Raw genomic sequence first — 13,840 nt, forward strand, 5'->3', positions numbered from 1 at the left:
CCCTCAGTTCGTTTTCAGTATTCAATACAGACTATTTTGTTTTATTGTAAGAATAATAAAACACTAAGAAATCCCTCAGACTCAATAACTACTTAACTCACACACAGATACCACAATATAATAGTTAACACAATAAAATGGCCACACAATGAATGAAATCACAGAACTTACAAGGTACCTTTGAAGGAACTAGAAATAGAAATAGCCATGAACATTCTACCCAAACTTTTTGTGGTGGCCTCACAAAACACAGGGGTCCACATTCTACCCACAAAAGGGAGGGGGAAAGGCCCTAGTGTCCGTTATTAAACAAATGAAGGTTTTAGTTTTCATTCCTGAATTGTCATCTGTTGTTGCCTGACAGGATTATTTTCTTTGCCTTAAAAGGAATTGTACCAGAAAGAAGGGAATACAAACCATTAAGACTTGGTACCTGCTCCAAGGGAGATGATGAGCATGAACATAATTTTAATACAAAGGAAAACCTATCAAGCATTCTCATTCAAGGTGACAGAATCACAGTTGGCTTCAAGGAAGAGAATGTTTGAACTATAAAATGAGAACGATACAACTTCCAAAAGAAGAGTGAATAGGAAGCTCCAAGGACTTTTCCCTGTGATTGCTGTTTTTCACCTCTACAGGCTAAAGTAACCCCGGTAAGTCTTAGCTTCTTTCCCTTTCAGAGCTTCCTGTTGAACAGTCTTTAAGAAGAGAAGCAGAAAGCCCAACTGGGTCTTTTTCTTACACAGTAAACTGGCAAAAAAAACCTTTAGAAAGTAGTATGTTATAATCTGTTAAAATCTGAGGTATGCAGGGGTGCCTGGGTGGCTCAGGTGGCTGAGTGACTTTGGTTCAGGTCATGATCTCACAGTTTGTGAGTTCGAGTCACATATCAGGCTCTGTGCTGACAGCTTGGAGCCTGCTTCAGATTCTGTGTCTCCCTCTCTCTCTGCCCCTCCCCTGTTCACATTCTGTTTCTCTCTCTCCCAAAAATAATAAACATTAAAAAAAATTTTAAATTGATGTATATATTCCCTATGACCAAACAATTCTAATTCTTAGACTATACTCAAATGCATACATTTATACATCAGAATATTTGTTCAATGATCAAAGTGCCTTATTTGTATTTGTCAAAAACTGTAAACATGATCAAATGGATAAACTGTGGTGTGGTGTGTTCAATCAGATATATATAGCAACAGAAATGAAAAAACAGAGCTATGCAAAGCACTGCAAATAAATCTTATAAGTATAGCATTGAGCAAAAGAAATAAAATACTTAAGAATGCACAGATCATGAATCCATCTGTATGTAGTTCAAAAACAAGCAACACTAAGGGGTCTACTTGTAAGAGGTCCAACTGTAAGTAAAGCAAGGACATTATAACCATAAAAGTACAAATAGTGACTATCTTTAGAGAGGATAAAGAGATGTATGATAAAAAAGGGACACTGACAGGGCTTTGGAGTACTGGAAATATTATATATTTTTTGCTGAGGTGGTGGTTACATAGATATTCACTTTGAAATTTATTATACTACACATTTATGCTTTTTATGCTTTTTTCATATATGTTATAGTTCAAAAAATAATAAGACATTTCTACCATCAACAATATGACAGTATTCCTGGGGGGAAAACATACATATGTGGAAAAATTATTGAAATAGTATACAACATATGACCAAATACCAAAGATCAAAGGTACTACTATAGGAGGTGAAAGAGGACAGGCTTTGAAGAGTTAAAATCTGCAGAGAGGAGAAAAGTCAGTCATGGCAGGAGGAACAACATGAACAATACTCCATATTCAATTTTCTATTTGAATCCATCCATTAATTAATGGATGATAAGTTTGAATAGGTAATGTTGGGAATAACGTTGGATTCGATTACTGAGACCCCTCTACATGATAACATGCATACCTGTGTTAATGAAAACATTAAATATCAGTAGCTACTATCTATTGGTTGCTTATTTTGTGCTAGGAAATTTAAGACTTACAGGAATCTTAAGACTAAGTGTTGTTACTTAACTGATGCTCAAATTTAGTATCTTGCCTAAAAACCCAGTTGGCAAGAGGTGAGGTAAGGACTCAAACTCACACGTCTGATTTCAAAACCCCTGAAGGAAATAAAAATGAACCTATCAAGAAAGAATACTCCTAGTACCCAGTTGTGGTCTCTACCCTTTCTTACTAAAAGAAGCAATTATCTTTAGAGAAGTGGCTGATTCCAGGTCTGTAACAGAAAATGTACCTGTTGAGACTAAAACATCTTATCATTCCAGATCACAAGGAAACTGTGAAAACGTCTATGGTCATGACTCCCCTGGCCAAAGTGGAACATCAATATATATAGTAAATCAAAGGGATTGAAAAGCATCAAATATTAATAAACTATAATTAAAAATTAAAATCTCATTGTCACCTTCAGAGGATGTTACAACCACCTCCTTATACTTTCAAAACTGATTAATAAAAGGAAGACTCAAGTTTCTTATATGATCTGTAGCTCTGGGTAACCAACTAGTTGATATGGAAAAGTTTCTCTTTAAAGAAGCAACCAGCTAATATATGAAGGGAAAAAATTATGGAATTAGAATATCTTTATTTTTCTAATTCTGAGTGATCCAAGGAATGATCAGCAAGGGCTGATAACATCACCAAACAATGAGAAAAAATATCACATTATGGGCCTCCTGACCGAAAAGCACACATGAAAAGCACATATGAAAAGCACATATGAAATAATACTATCAAGAGTAAATTGAATCTGAGTCTTATAAAGCTTACTATTAATTTATAGGAGCTATGAGAGATAGTGAAACATGTTAACACAACAGTGATTCAATAATCAAAATCCAGACTGAGAAATTCTACAAATGAGTCAGCTTTTTCTCACACAATTACAAGGGGGAAACAAATGGAAAGACAGGGTGCCTGGAGATTAAAAGATATTTAAGAGAAAACTCAACCTGTGTCAATGTAAAAACTATATTTAGATTCTGATTCAAACACATGGTAAAAACAAAACAAAAAAACATTTATAAGACGATTGGGGAAATGTAAACTCTGGATATTTAACAGTATTAAGAAATTATTGTCAGTGTTTTTAGTGAGATAATGTGCTGTGGTTATGTCTTTTATAAGATCTTATCTTTTAGAGATGGATATTGACATATTTACAGATGAAATATTTGATGTCTGAGATTTGCTTCAAAATAATTGGAAAGGAGTAGAGAGTGGGTCAAAATAGAGATGAAACAAGACTGACCATGTATTGGTAACTGTTAAAGAAGGTGATGGGAACAGTAAATTTGTTACACTATGTTCCCTACTCTGGGTGTAGTTTTCATATTTTATAGTAAAAAAATAAAAAATAAATAAACATGCTCAGAGTCTCTCTTCCTCTGATTCATGGAGAGGTAGAGATTAAATATACTAGAGAGGGGAAGAATATGGTTAAAAACACAAAAGAAATTATGTTAAGAAAAGGAGGTCTGGGGCACCTGGGTGGCCTAGTCAGTTACGTGTCTGACTCTTGATTTTGGCTCAGGTCATGATCTCATGGTTTGTGGGATATAGTTTCCTGTAGGGCTCTGCACTGATGGCATGGAGCCTGCTTGGGATTTTCTCTTTCTCTATCTTTTTTTCTCTCTCCCCTGCAAAAATAAATAAACTTTTTTAAAAAGGCAGGAGGGGCATCTGGATTTTTCCTCCAAAACTGAGATAAAGGTGAGTAACAGGAAATATAGAGACATGGTGGACTCACATTAGGCAGCCTAATTAGGTTTGCCTCTATCAGCAAAGTAAGAGGCACATTTTGCTCCCTGGAGGAAGCCCACAAGGACATGGAACTGGGTCCTAAAAAGTAAAAGTTTATAGCATCTGCATCATGGAGATATTAGTGAGTTGACAAAAGGTAAATAGATGATAAAATTGGCAAATACAGTACTACCTCTCAGTATTAAAAATAGTGTCATATCTCTCAGTATTAATTTTTTTTAGGATTTTCACCATTACACTTCATAAATGTTTCTAAAAGTTAATCATCCAGCATTCTTAGTTTAACTAAGGTAACCTAACTAATGTAGGTATCTTAACCTTACCCCTAACTAACAGGTGAGATGGTCCTGAGTTATGAGTCAGCTTTGATGGAGATATACATCACACTCTGACTTTCAGCTGGAAAACTTGACATTCACTACCTTCTGCTAAAGTCAGGAAAATAATTGTTCTAAAGTGTAAACCTGACCAGTTTCCCTGAGGAGCAAGGACTCCTGGGCTTTGATTATTTATCATTTGAACTATTGTTTTCTTGGAACAGATTTTGGCAACGGATTTAGTTATTCTAAGGAAAGAACTTCCAATTATATAAGTAAAAAGCAAACATATCTCCCTGATTCTTGCCTCTTTGACAAAACATAGCAAGTGCATGCCAATATAAAAACTTAATCCTTCATCACATTTCCCATATCCAGAAAGTCATCTGTACCATTAAAATTATTTCCTTATTTTCCAAAGAATGCACCTTTGATAAAAATGATTTCTAGAGAATTTTCACCATGCTTGAGGTATTGCACTCCTGCTCAGAACACAGTACTGATCTTTGCAACATGCTCCTACCAACTACACAAGTCTTACCAACACCAGCATCATCTTAACCTATGACCCACTCTTGCATCATCACCTAGCACCTAAATTTCACCACCACTACCCCACCCTGCCTCCTATCAGTCCTAAAGTGTTCTCATTGATGTTCTGGGATTCTTCCCGTAAATCTTAAGGCTCCACATTGAACCTCACTTATGCTTTTTATATCCACAAAGGTCACTGAACCCTCTGAGCTTCAGTTTCCTCTTCCAAAATGTGAGAGGGAAGATGATGGACTAAAAATTCTCTGTGAATTCATAATTCCATAGTTCCTTGGAGTCTGTGAATGATGTAAAGCTGAGTGAGTCAGTCAGTCACACTGGCTCCTTTCCAGTCTCTTATGTCCATGTTCTGTAGACATACTGATGGAAAATTTCCTTATCTGAGAATTCTACAGTTTAAAGTATGGTGAGGGGAGTGCCTGGGTGGCTCAGTAGTTTAAGGGTCCAACTCTTGATTTCAGCTCAGGGCATGATTTCACGGTTCATGGGATCAAGCCCCATGTCAGGCTCTGTGATGACAGTGTGGAGCCTGCTTGGGATTCTCTCTCTTTCCCTCTCTCTCTCTGCTCAACCCTTGCTTACAGTCATGCATACTCCCACTCTCTCTCTCTCTCTCTCTCTCTCTCACTTTCTCTGCCTCAAAATAATAAATAAACCTTATATAAAAAGTCTGTTGAGTAAGTTCAGTTTATTTTGACAAGAGGAGTTGTTTAATTTTGTTTTTTGTTTTTTAAGTGGGTAAATTACAACCTTATATTGGCCCTTTGAGGTCTATATCCATGATTATAGACCTCATGAGTTTAGTTATAATCAGGAATAAATGCAGATCTTGATTACCACAGTGTTGTGGGAATTGTTTAAAATTTATTCTTAGACCAAGCCCGCACTTGGGCCTCCAGAGTCTTCCTTACTACACCAGGGACTATCTGTGGGCATCATCAGAACTACAGTTTAAATGCATCCCACACTGGCTTTCTTTATGCCATGACTCCTCAGGCAGCTGAATATGCTCCGTTTGTACGTTTTTTTGGTTCCATCTTACTCAGTTTTGAATGCTGTCTTGGGTACAGTTCTTTCGCATGTGGAATCAGTATCATCCAGGTCCAGTAAGGAGAACAAAATCCATGCTTAGTAGTTCAATTGAAGAAATTTAATATGGGGAAATAACTAGTTACAGAGATGTTAAAAGAGCTAAAAACAAGTGCCAATGAGGCTACCCAGAAAGTAGCAATTACAAGAAGATACTACTACCCCTGGGACCTAAGGAACAGAAAAGGACTAGTGTTATCCAAATAGGACCCAGGCTACCCTGTGGGATCTAGACTCTTGGAGAAGGAACCACTCCAACATCCTGGAAGCACACCACAGTTGCCTGGTAGGAAGTGGACCACAAAGGACGGGGCTTCTAGACAGGACCTGAAACCACAGAAACCACAGAAGAGACATCGCTACTGCTTGGCATGCTCCCAAAGCAGTGAGGAGGAAAAAACCTTGGATTCTCCCCCTCCCAAACATCCATTTCCTACCAATTACTCCCATTGGCCGACCCTAACCAGAAAGCAGTGAGAAAAGGAGCCTGAGAATGCAGAGTAGGCCCTGGAGATTCAAAGCAGGGGACTGCTGGGAATGAATCTAAGAGAAAACAAGCAAATAACCTGTATACAAATTGGAAAAGGAAATACAAATAACCAATAAATGTAGGAAAATATGTTCAACTGCATTAGTAATCAGAAAAATGCAACTTTAAGTTATAATGAGATACCATTTCGCTCCCCACCAAAAATGTTAATATGCCACGTGCTGAAGATGTTCAGCAGCAGAAATGTATGTACATTACTGCTGGGAGTGCAAACTGGAAAGCTTAGAGGCATTGTTTAATGAAGTTGTTACTGAACACGCCCTGTGCTGCAGGAATGTCACTGCTAAGAACACACTCTCAGGAAATCTAGCCATGTGCACCAGGAGACACGTACAACAATGTTCACAGAAGCATTGCTAAGTGCAGCAAACCACCCAGCTGGAACCTACTCTGATGACCACCAGCAAGAGAATGGATAAAAGGTGCTTTACTCTTATAATGGAATATTGCATAAAAAGAAATAAACTACAGCTACACACATCAATAGAGATGAATATCACATAATCTTTTGTTTTAAACTTATTTATTTATTTGGAGGGGGGCAAGCATGGGGAGGGGGAAGAGAGAGAAAAGAGAGAGAAACCCAATCAGGCTCCACCTGATCTCACAAACCACGAGATCATGACCTGATCCACTATCAAGACTTGGTTGCCTAAATGACTGTGCCACCCAGGTGCCCTTATCACAGGCATTATTTCGAGCTAAAAAGTTAAGTGCCAAAAAAAAAAGAAAAAAGCTCTTGAATTGATTCTACTTACATAAAATCCTAAAACATGCTAAGTTATATAGTCTGTTTAAGGAATGAACCATATATAAGGAAACTGTAAAGAAAGGAATAAGAAATGACCCTGAAGAGGTGTTACCTCTGTCTGAGAATGAGGTGGACATGATCAGTAGGAGGCCCACAAGTTTAGCTACTCTTTTTCAGGTCTGATACATTTTATAACTAAAAACTTCACTTTAGAGATCCCAAAAGCTCATGTGCCCTCTTTCTAATTGTAACTAAGAATAAAATAATATTAATACTCTCATATATGCATGCAAGTTCTATAGTTAGATTTCCATCTTGGTATCCTCATTTATGGCTATCGACTTTGGCCTAGTTATCAGTCTTGTTTATGTTGTCTCAGTTTCCACATTTGTAAGGTAAGGATAATAATAGCTCCTTCATATAATGACTATCAAATAAAAGAGCATATTGGGAATGTTCAGCACGATGGGCTGGCACCCAGTGGGTAGCAGATTCCATGATTTTGCTCACATCATTGCCTCAGTAACGAAGTGTCCTCCCACTACTTCTATCTACTGAATGTACTCATCACAGGACATTCAACTTGGTGCCTGAAGACCCTCCCTTCCGTCCACCCCAGCTGATTTCTTCCTTTTTTAAATGCCTAGACCTCCTGTTGCCTGTACTAGGTATTTACCATGTATTTAATTTTTATTCATCCAGAAAATTATGAGAGATTTACCATGTATTTATTTATTTATTCATTTATCCTTTATGAGGCACTTACCGTATACTTATTCAGTTGTTCATCCAGCAAATCATGAGCTAGGTACTGGGAACACAGATGTGTCTAAACAGACATAGTCACCACCTTTATGGGTCCTGCAGCCTAAAAGGGAGATAGACATTCAGCAAGTGAGCAAGTGCATAACTGTTTAGTCCAGCTATGCTAAGCGCTATCAAGACAAAGTGTGGGATGCATTAAGAACCAATCACAGAGGAAGTTGACCTAGACTGCAGAGTCAAGGAAGATTTCTTTGAAGGCATGACCTTCAAGATGAGACTTGAAGGATACACTGCTTTCTACTGACACCATACACAATAGTTATTTAAGACATATTACCTAGGTGGAGTATGAGTGCACATGTAACTACAGAAAAAAATATAGTAGCCCCTCCCTCTTATCCATGGGGAATATGTTCCAAGATCCCCAGTGGATGCCTGAAACCATGGGTGGTACCAAACCCTATATATACTATGGTTTTCCTATACATACATACCCATGATAAAGCTTAATTTATAAATTAGGTACAATAAGAGATTAATAACAGTAGCTAATAAAAACAATTATAACAATATACTGCAATAAAAGTTATATGAAGTTATGTTACGTTTCTCTTCTTTCTTTTTCAAAATATTGTTCTATACTCATCCTCCTAGTGATAATGTGAGATTGTAAGATGCCTACATGATGAGATGAAATAAGCCAAATGATATAGTGATGTAGTTTTGGGTTACTATTGACTTTCTGACCACACATCAGAAGAAGCATCATATGCACTGTGGTTAATGGAAGGTAACTGAAACTACAGAAAGCAAAACCACAGATAAGGGGGGATCACTCAAACAGCAAGAGGCAATACATGTTAAATACTAAGAGAACAGAATGCACATTATCCAGATGTTTGGAATCCCCAAGGGTTCGGGTTCTTCTTAGGAAACATTTTATATAAAATGTGAGACTTGAGCACAGCCTTAACTGGAAGGGTAGAACTAAACCAAGGGAGAAGGAAAAGAAGCATTCTACATTGGAGAAAATATGGATATATAGGTTAGACAGGAAAAGGCAAGACAGATTCAAACAGGTTGATTGAATCAAGGAGTGACATAGGAAGGTAATTAAAGATAAAGGGTCAGATTGTAGAGAGGCTTGCTTTATCCTGGATGAATTTTCTTTTTGTATCACAGGCTTCTTTGAGAATCTCAGGAAAGCCCTGGAACGCTGCACTTTCTAAAAAAATTTTTTAAGTGTGTTCATAAAACTATATATAATTTCAGGGGTTCACAGTCCTCCTGAACTCCCACTTAGCACTGAAAGGATGCGAGCAGAAGAAAGGTCATATGTTCAGTGTTTAGGATTCCTTAGCCTGAGAGGACAATTATTGGTAGGGAGATCAACTGAGAAACTACTGCAACATAACGCAAGCAGGAGCTCATATCGCCCTGTGCTAAGGTGTGGCTCTAGGAATTCACTTACTAAGTAAACTAATTTTTATTTGAGAGCTTACTCTGGGTCAGGCCTGATGCTCAGTGTAGGAAGGTCATAATGAGAAAGTATGAGCACAGCGGTCAAGTAGCTCCAATTTGGGCAGGATCAGAAAGGCAAGCAACCACAACTGCAGAAGGAATCAGAGCAGTAGCAGACAGTCTTACTCAGAACTTTCAGTTACCCAGTTCTAGAGAATTGAGTCAAAGTTTTTGACATCATATTCAAGGCACTTCATGAAACAGCCACAACTTAGGTCTCTGCTGTCATTTTCAGTTAGACCTCCACCACAACTACTTTCAACACACACATGCACCCAGCAGGGCGGTCATATTGAACTGCTGTCTTCTGTCCCTACTTTGCAATTTTCCTGCCGTTCTGTTACTATTTTTCTCCAACCAGGTATGCGTGGTCAAATTCCCACTTACTACCCAAGGCCCAGTTGAGGGGTTGTCTTCCCTGAAGCCGTGTCCAGTTTCCCATTCATTCTGCCCTAAGTTAACTGTGTGTGCCTCAGTCTCCTGCAGTACTCAGTAAGCCTGAGCCCACAGGGATGTTGTCTTTTTATCTTATCCTGGGAGATGCCCCTCCTCATAATGGCAAGTGCTTAATGTATTTACTGAACTGAAGTCCCAAATCTAAGGAGAGAACAGTGCCAAGGTTAGGAGCCATCAGCAAAGCCCTAGCAGTTGAAATTGGGAAAAACAACCTAGATGTTCCTCTCCTTCTGGAATAATTCATTCTTGGAGGACAGGAATAAAGGTATTTCTGGGTACACACCAAGTGCTTTTATGGGGTTTGAAAATATAGAACATTCACATCCAGGCAACTTAGGTCAGCCTATTTAGAATGATTGCAGCTCCCATAGGGAGAGGATAAATATTACTCTCACATTGCTGGTTTGGTGTGCAGACTTCCATATTTCTACTGGATTATCATTATTTTATTATTTAATTTTTAAGAGAAGAGCTTACTTGCAAAGGTCAGACGGTTATAAGGTCTAAATCGTTGGAAGTATTGATTGTAGGTTCACTCAAATAGCTCTTACTTTTCATTCTTTAACAGTTGCGGGTTAAACTGCAGCGTGTGATTACCTCGCCTTTGTTTGCACTATCCAAATACACAAGACGCAACCAAGGACACCTGAATTCTTTGGCTTGATCACAGCAGCAACACTACGAGTGCAGATTTCCGCCTCTGTGGTATGAGAGGATGTGGGTGCCTTTCCAGCCCAGCCGGCAATCAAGAGGTCCTCTCAGACAGGTGCGCTAGGCAGAGAACAAAGTCCGAAACGAGCCCAACCCACACACCAGGAAGTTGCCAAGTGCCAGCAAGTGCCGCATCTCAACTTAACCGGATTAGAGTGGGGGCCAGGACTCCCAAGCCCGGTAGTCTGAGCGACACTCTGCACTCTTAGCTACGCGCTCACTTCCCGTCTCCTGACGGGTCTGTCGCCTAGAAGACGCGCAGTAACTTTTAGCTTTTTGTCTTCCCGCCAACGATTCCGCTCCCTTGCCCCGCCCCGCCCCGCCTGATTGGCCGAGGGTGGAGGGGGCGGGGCTGGGGTTCCCCGGAGGCTCGTGGCAAAATCGCAGGCTGGGCCAGCTGGGCGCAGCGGGAGGGGTGGGTCCCGCGTGCGCCCGAGGACCCGGTTGGACTGCTTGGGCCGATTCAGGATGGGGACGCGCCGGGCGACCCTTCGCCGCGCCGCGGAGTTCCTCGTACTACTCCTCAGGTGCTTCGGACTGGCGGAGCCCTCTGGCCACGCAGGTAAGCGAGGACGCGCCGGGCCGCCGGCTGCTAGGGCCCTTGATGTCTGGTCTGCCCACTTCCGTCGGTTGGGGTTAGGGCTTACGTTCCGGATCTCGTCACCTCGTCACCTCTGCTTTCCTCGGGGGTATGGAGCCGAACAAGTGAGCCGAAGGGGAGGTCTGAGGGGGAAGGAGCTTCCTGGCCCTCAGGCACCTGGAGGATGGAGGGGTGGGGTGGAGGGGGTGGGGAGGGCCTTTCTGATGCTGAGGGAGAAGAAGACACCCTAGGGAAGGCGCATCACCTTTTCTGTGCTAACCCCCCTCCCTTTCCTCGTCCTGTCGCCTCTAAAATCTTGCTTCCTTGGAGTAAAGGGCTCTTCAACAACCCCCATATCCCATCCAGCGGTCTCGCCCCTCCTTCGCCTCTTGGCCACCTTGGCCACTCAGGGTCTAGAGGAATTTCCTACTCACAGCCCCCAGGATGATTAATGATACCCCAGCTTCGCTGCACGATCGCCAACGTGCACGTCCAAAAGGAAGTCAGGTTAAGCCATGTCTCCTGAGGTGACCGCTATCATAACTTCGTTATGATGCCCTCCCCAAAAGCCTTGAGCAGCGAGCCTTTCCTTTAACTGGCTTATCAGTTCCCAAACACCCCCGCGGGGCTGACGGTCCCACGTTGGAGCGCAGGTCGCTTGCCCAGAGATCTCTTTCCTGCCTCTAACTGCGGAAACAAGACCAGGAATAGACTCCCGTCGCTGATGCTCTGGATTGAGCCAGCCTCATCATGCCCCCTGGCCGCAATCGGAGTTTGCTTTTACTTTCTTTTTGCCTTGGCAAAAGATGCCCCGAGGACTTTCTTAGTTGCGCTACATAGCGGGTGGTCAGTGGGCCGTCACCACCTACCACTTCTGTTAACTTGCCTGTATGAGGAAGTAAAAGATGGGCAAGGAAATTTTTGAAAACTGTAGGCTGCTTGTGGTTCTTATTTTCTTGTAGTAGCTAAACTAAGTGACCGCCAGATTTAGACTTTCTTCAGGAGTGATGGAAAGAAGCTTCCCAGAGTATGAATGACATCACCTTATCTACAGCAAGGACCTTTTAGCAAATGCTGATATGATTCACACTTCTCCATTCTTCTTTAACCCTGCCTGTTGAAAACTGCCAGAAGTCTTTTACCGGCTGTGAGAATTGTATTCCACCTGCCCACAATCCAGGGAGAAAAATTTCACTGCCATGACTACCGTCAAAACACACTAATCTTGGTGTGTGTGAAGGCTTGGTTTCCATCTACCTCTGCTTTAGTCTTACCTGTGTTGCCTCCCCCACAGAACTCAGATTTCCTTAATATTTGCAATCTCTGCAATCCCTGGTCTTTCTCATCACCCCAAAGCAGAGAGCATCAGCTTAACTCCATTCTCCCTGCACCAAGGTCCTGGCAGATACTTGATTTCCTGAATCTGTCCTCATCCTTAACAGCTGCTCTGGCCCTCTTACACACACCCTCAAACCAGACTTGTGGTCCCGTTAAGGGAAGCGCTGGAATTTTGAAACCCCAGCCATTTGAGCAATTTGTTTGGCAGTGTGTCAGCTTCACAATGCTGGTAATGGCATGCACTCTGTCACATGTATGCAGCTAGGTTTGTGCAGGAGGCCTGGGTTGTTCAGGTGCTGAAAGAGTTCCTCTGGGTCCTTGGGGAAATCCCAATTGTTTGGTTTTCTTTTTGGCCTTCTTGGAGAGCTAATAGCTTGAAGTAAACCAATCCTTCCAAGACTTCTGAGGTTCTCACCAGCCCATACCCCCAATCAGAATGCCATGACTTCCTGACTCCGAGTAGATTGTCATGGACCCAAGGGCACTCCAGGACCTGTTTTTGAACTGGCAATCCCAAACTTCTGATTCTTTCCTACTCCACCTGTACAGTCTATATACATGGTGGTGACTCCATGAAATGCTTAACATTGTGGGCTCTAGAAGTTCCCCTGAAACTAAAAATACTGCAGTCTTCATCCTTCTTGCCTCTATCTCCCTCTCCATTGGTCTGTGATTATAAAATGTTGATGTCCAGCTTCACTTTGAAATGTGCAAACCTCTTTTGTTTAGGTAAGACAAGAGTTACCTAATGATTAGGGAATAGGAGATAGTTTTCCTTTGATGAATGTGGAATACTAAAAATTCATTTTCAATATATGGTAATGCTACCTAGCCATTTCCTCTCAGATAGAATATATACATAAAAATGAAGCATATAAAAAAACGCTATTAGGGATGATGGAGGCTTATTTTCAGCAACCTCTGCCTTTTAGACTTGCCCAATATTGTATGTGGAAGTAAACCTTAAAATTCCCCTTAGGATATATTATAAGGTAACATGAACAAGATGCAACGTAAGATTGTTAATAAAGAACTTGTCTTATAAGTTGCTCTGCAAGTACCTTTTCAAAGTGTAAATACATTTCTGAAATATTTTCTTTATCCTTATTTAACAAATTTCATAAATAAGGAATTATTTTCACACTTCCTCAGTCCTTCCCACCCTTCAATCTGCCATCCAAAAGGGTCACAAGATTGAGGCAGATGGAACAGCTTCTGCGAAGGGTAAGGAAAGATATAGGGAAACATCATGAGAAGACAGCTCTCCCTACCGTGTATATTATGTATTAATGCTTACACTTACATTATGTATGAAGGCTAATTGCAACTTTCCTTAAATCATATCAATAATTAATGTTTGTGCTAAGGAACCACTATCGATGTTAAACATTGATTATAACTACTTAGTTAAAAGACAGA

General features: G+C 40.8%; 1 protein-coding gene and 1 long non-coding RNA gene across 4 annotated transcripts in view; one reads left to right on the plus strand and one right to left on the minus strand.

Annotated features, from left to right (window-relative positions):
* The window catches only part of LOC115287792, a 91,138-nt gene extending 80,067 nt beyond the window's left edge, over nt 1–11,071 (minus strand). Inside the window, exons 1-2 of the long non-coding RNA XR_003906659.1 lie at nt 10,270–11,071; nt 7,817–7,918 (exon numbers count right to left, since the gene is read on the minus strand). This is a non-coding gene — a long non-coding RNA (uncharacterized LOC115287792). The remainder of the gene's footprint in view (nt 1–7,816; nt 7,919–10,269) is intronic.
* The window catches only part of LOC115287783 (lymphocyte antigen 75), a 128,914-nt gene continuing 125,788 nt past the window's right edge, over nt 10,715–13,840 (plus strand). For 2 of the 3 annotated variants that reach the window (XM_029934508.1, XM_029934509.1), the window contains exon 1: nt 10,715–11,065. In XM_029934508.1, coding sequence (XP_029790368.1) covers nt 10,972–11,065 — 94 coding nt within the window. In that variant the 5' untranslated portion in view covers nt 10,715–10,971. The remainder of the gene's footprint in view (nt 11,066–13,840) is intronic. The other variant, XM_029934510.1, reaches the window with a different exon arrangement.

Source organism: Suricata suricatta, chromosome 3 (assembly GCF_006229205.1).
Source record: "Suricata suricatta isolate VVHF042 chromosome 3, meerkat_22Aug2017_6uvM2_HiC, whole genome shotgun sequence".
Lineage (NCBI taxonomy): Eukaryota > Metazoa > Chordata > Mammalia > Carnivora > Herpestidae > Suricata > Suricata suricatta.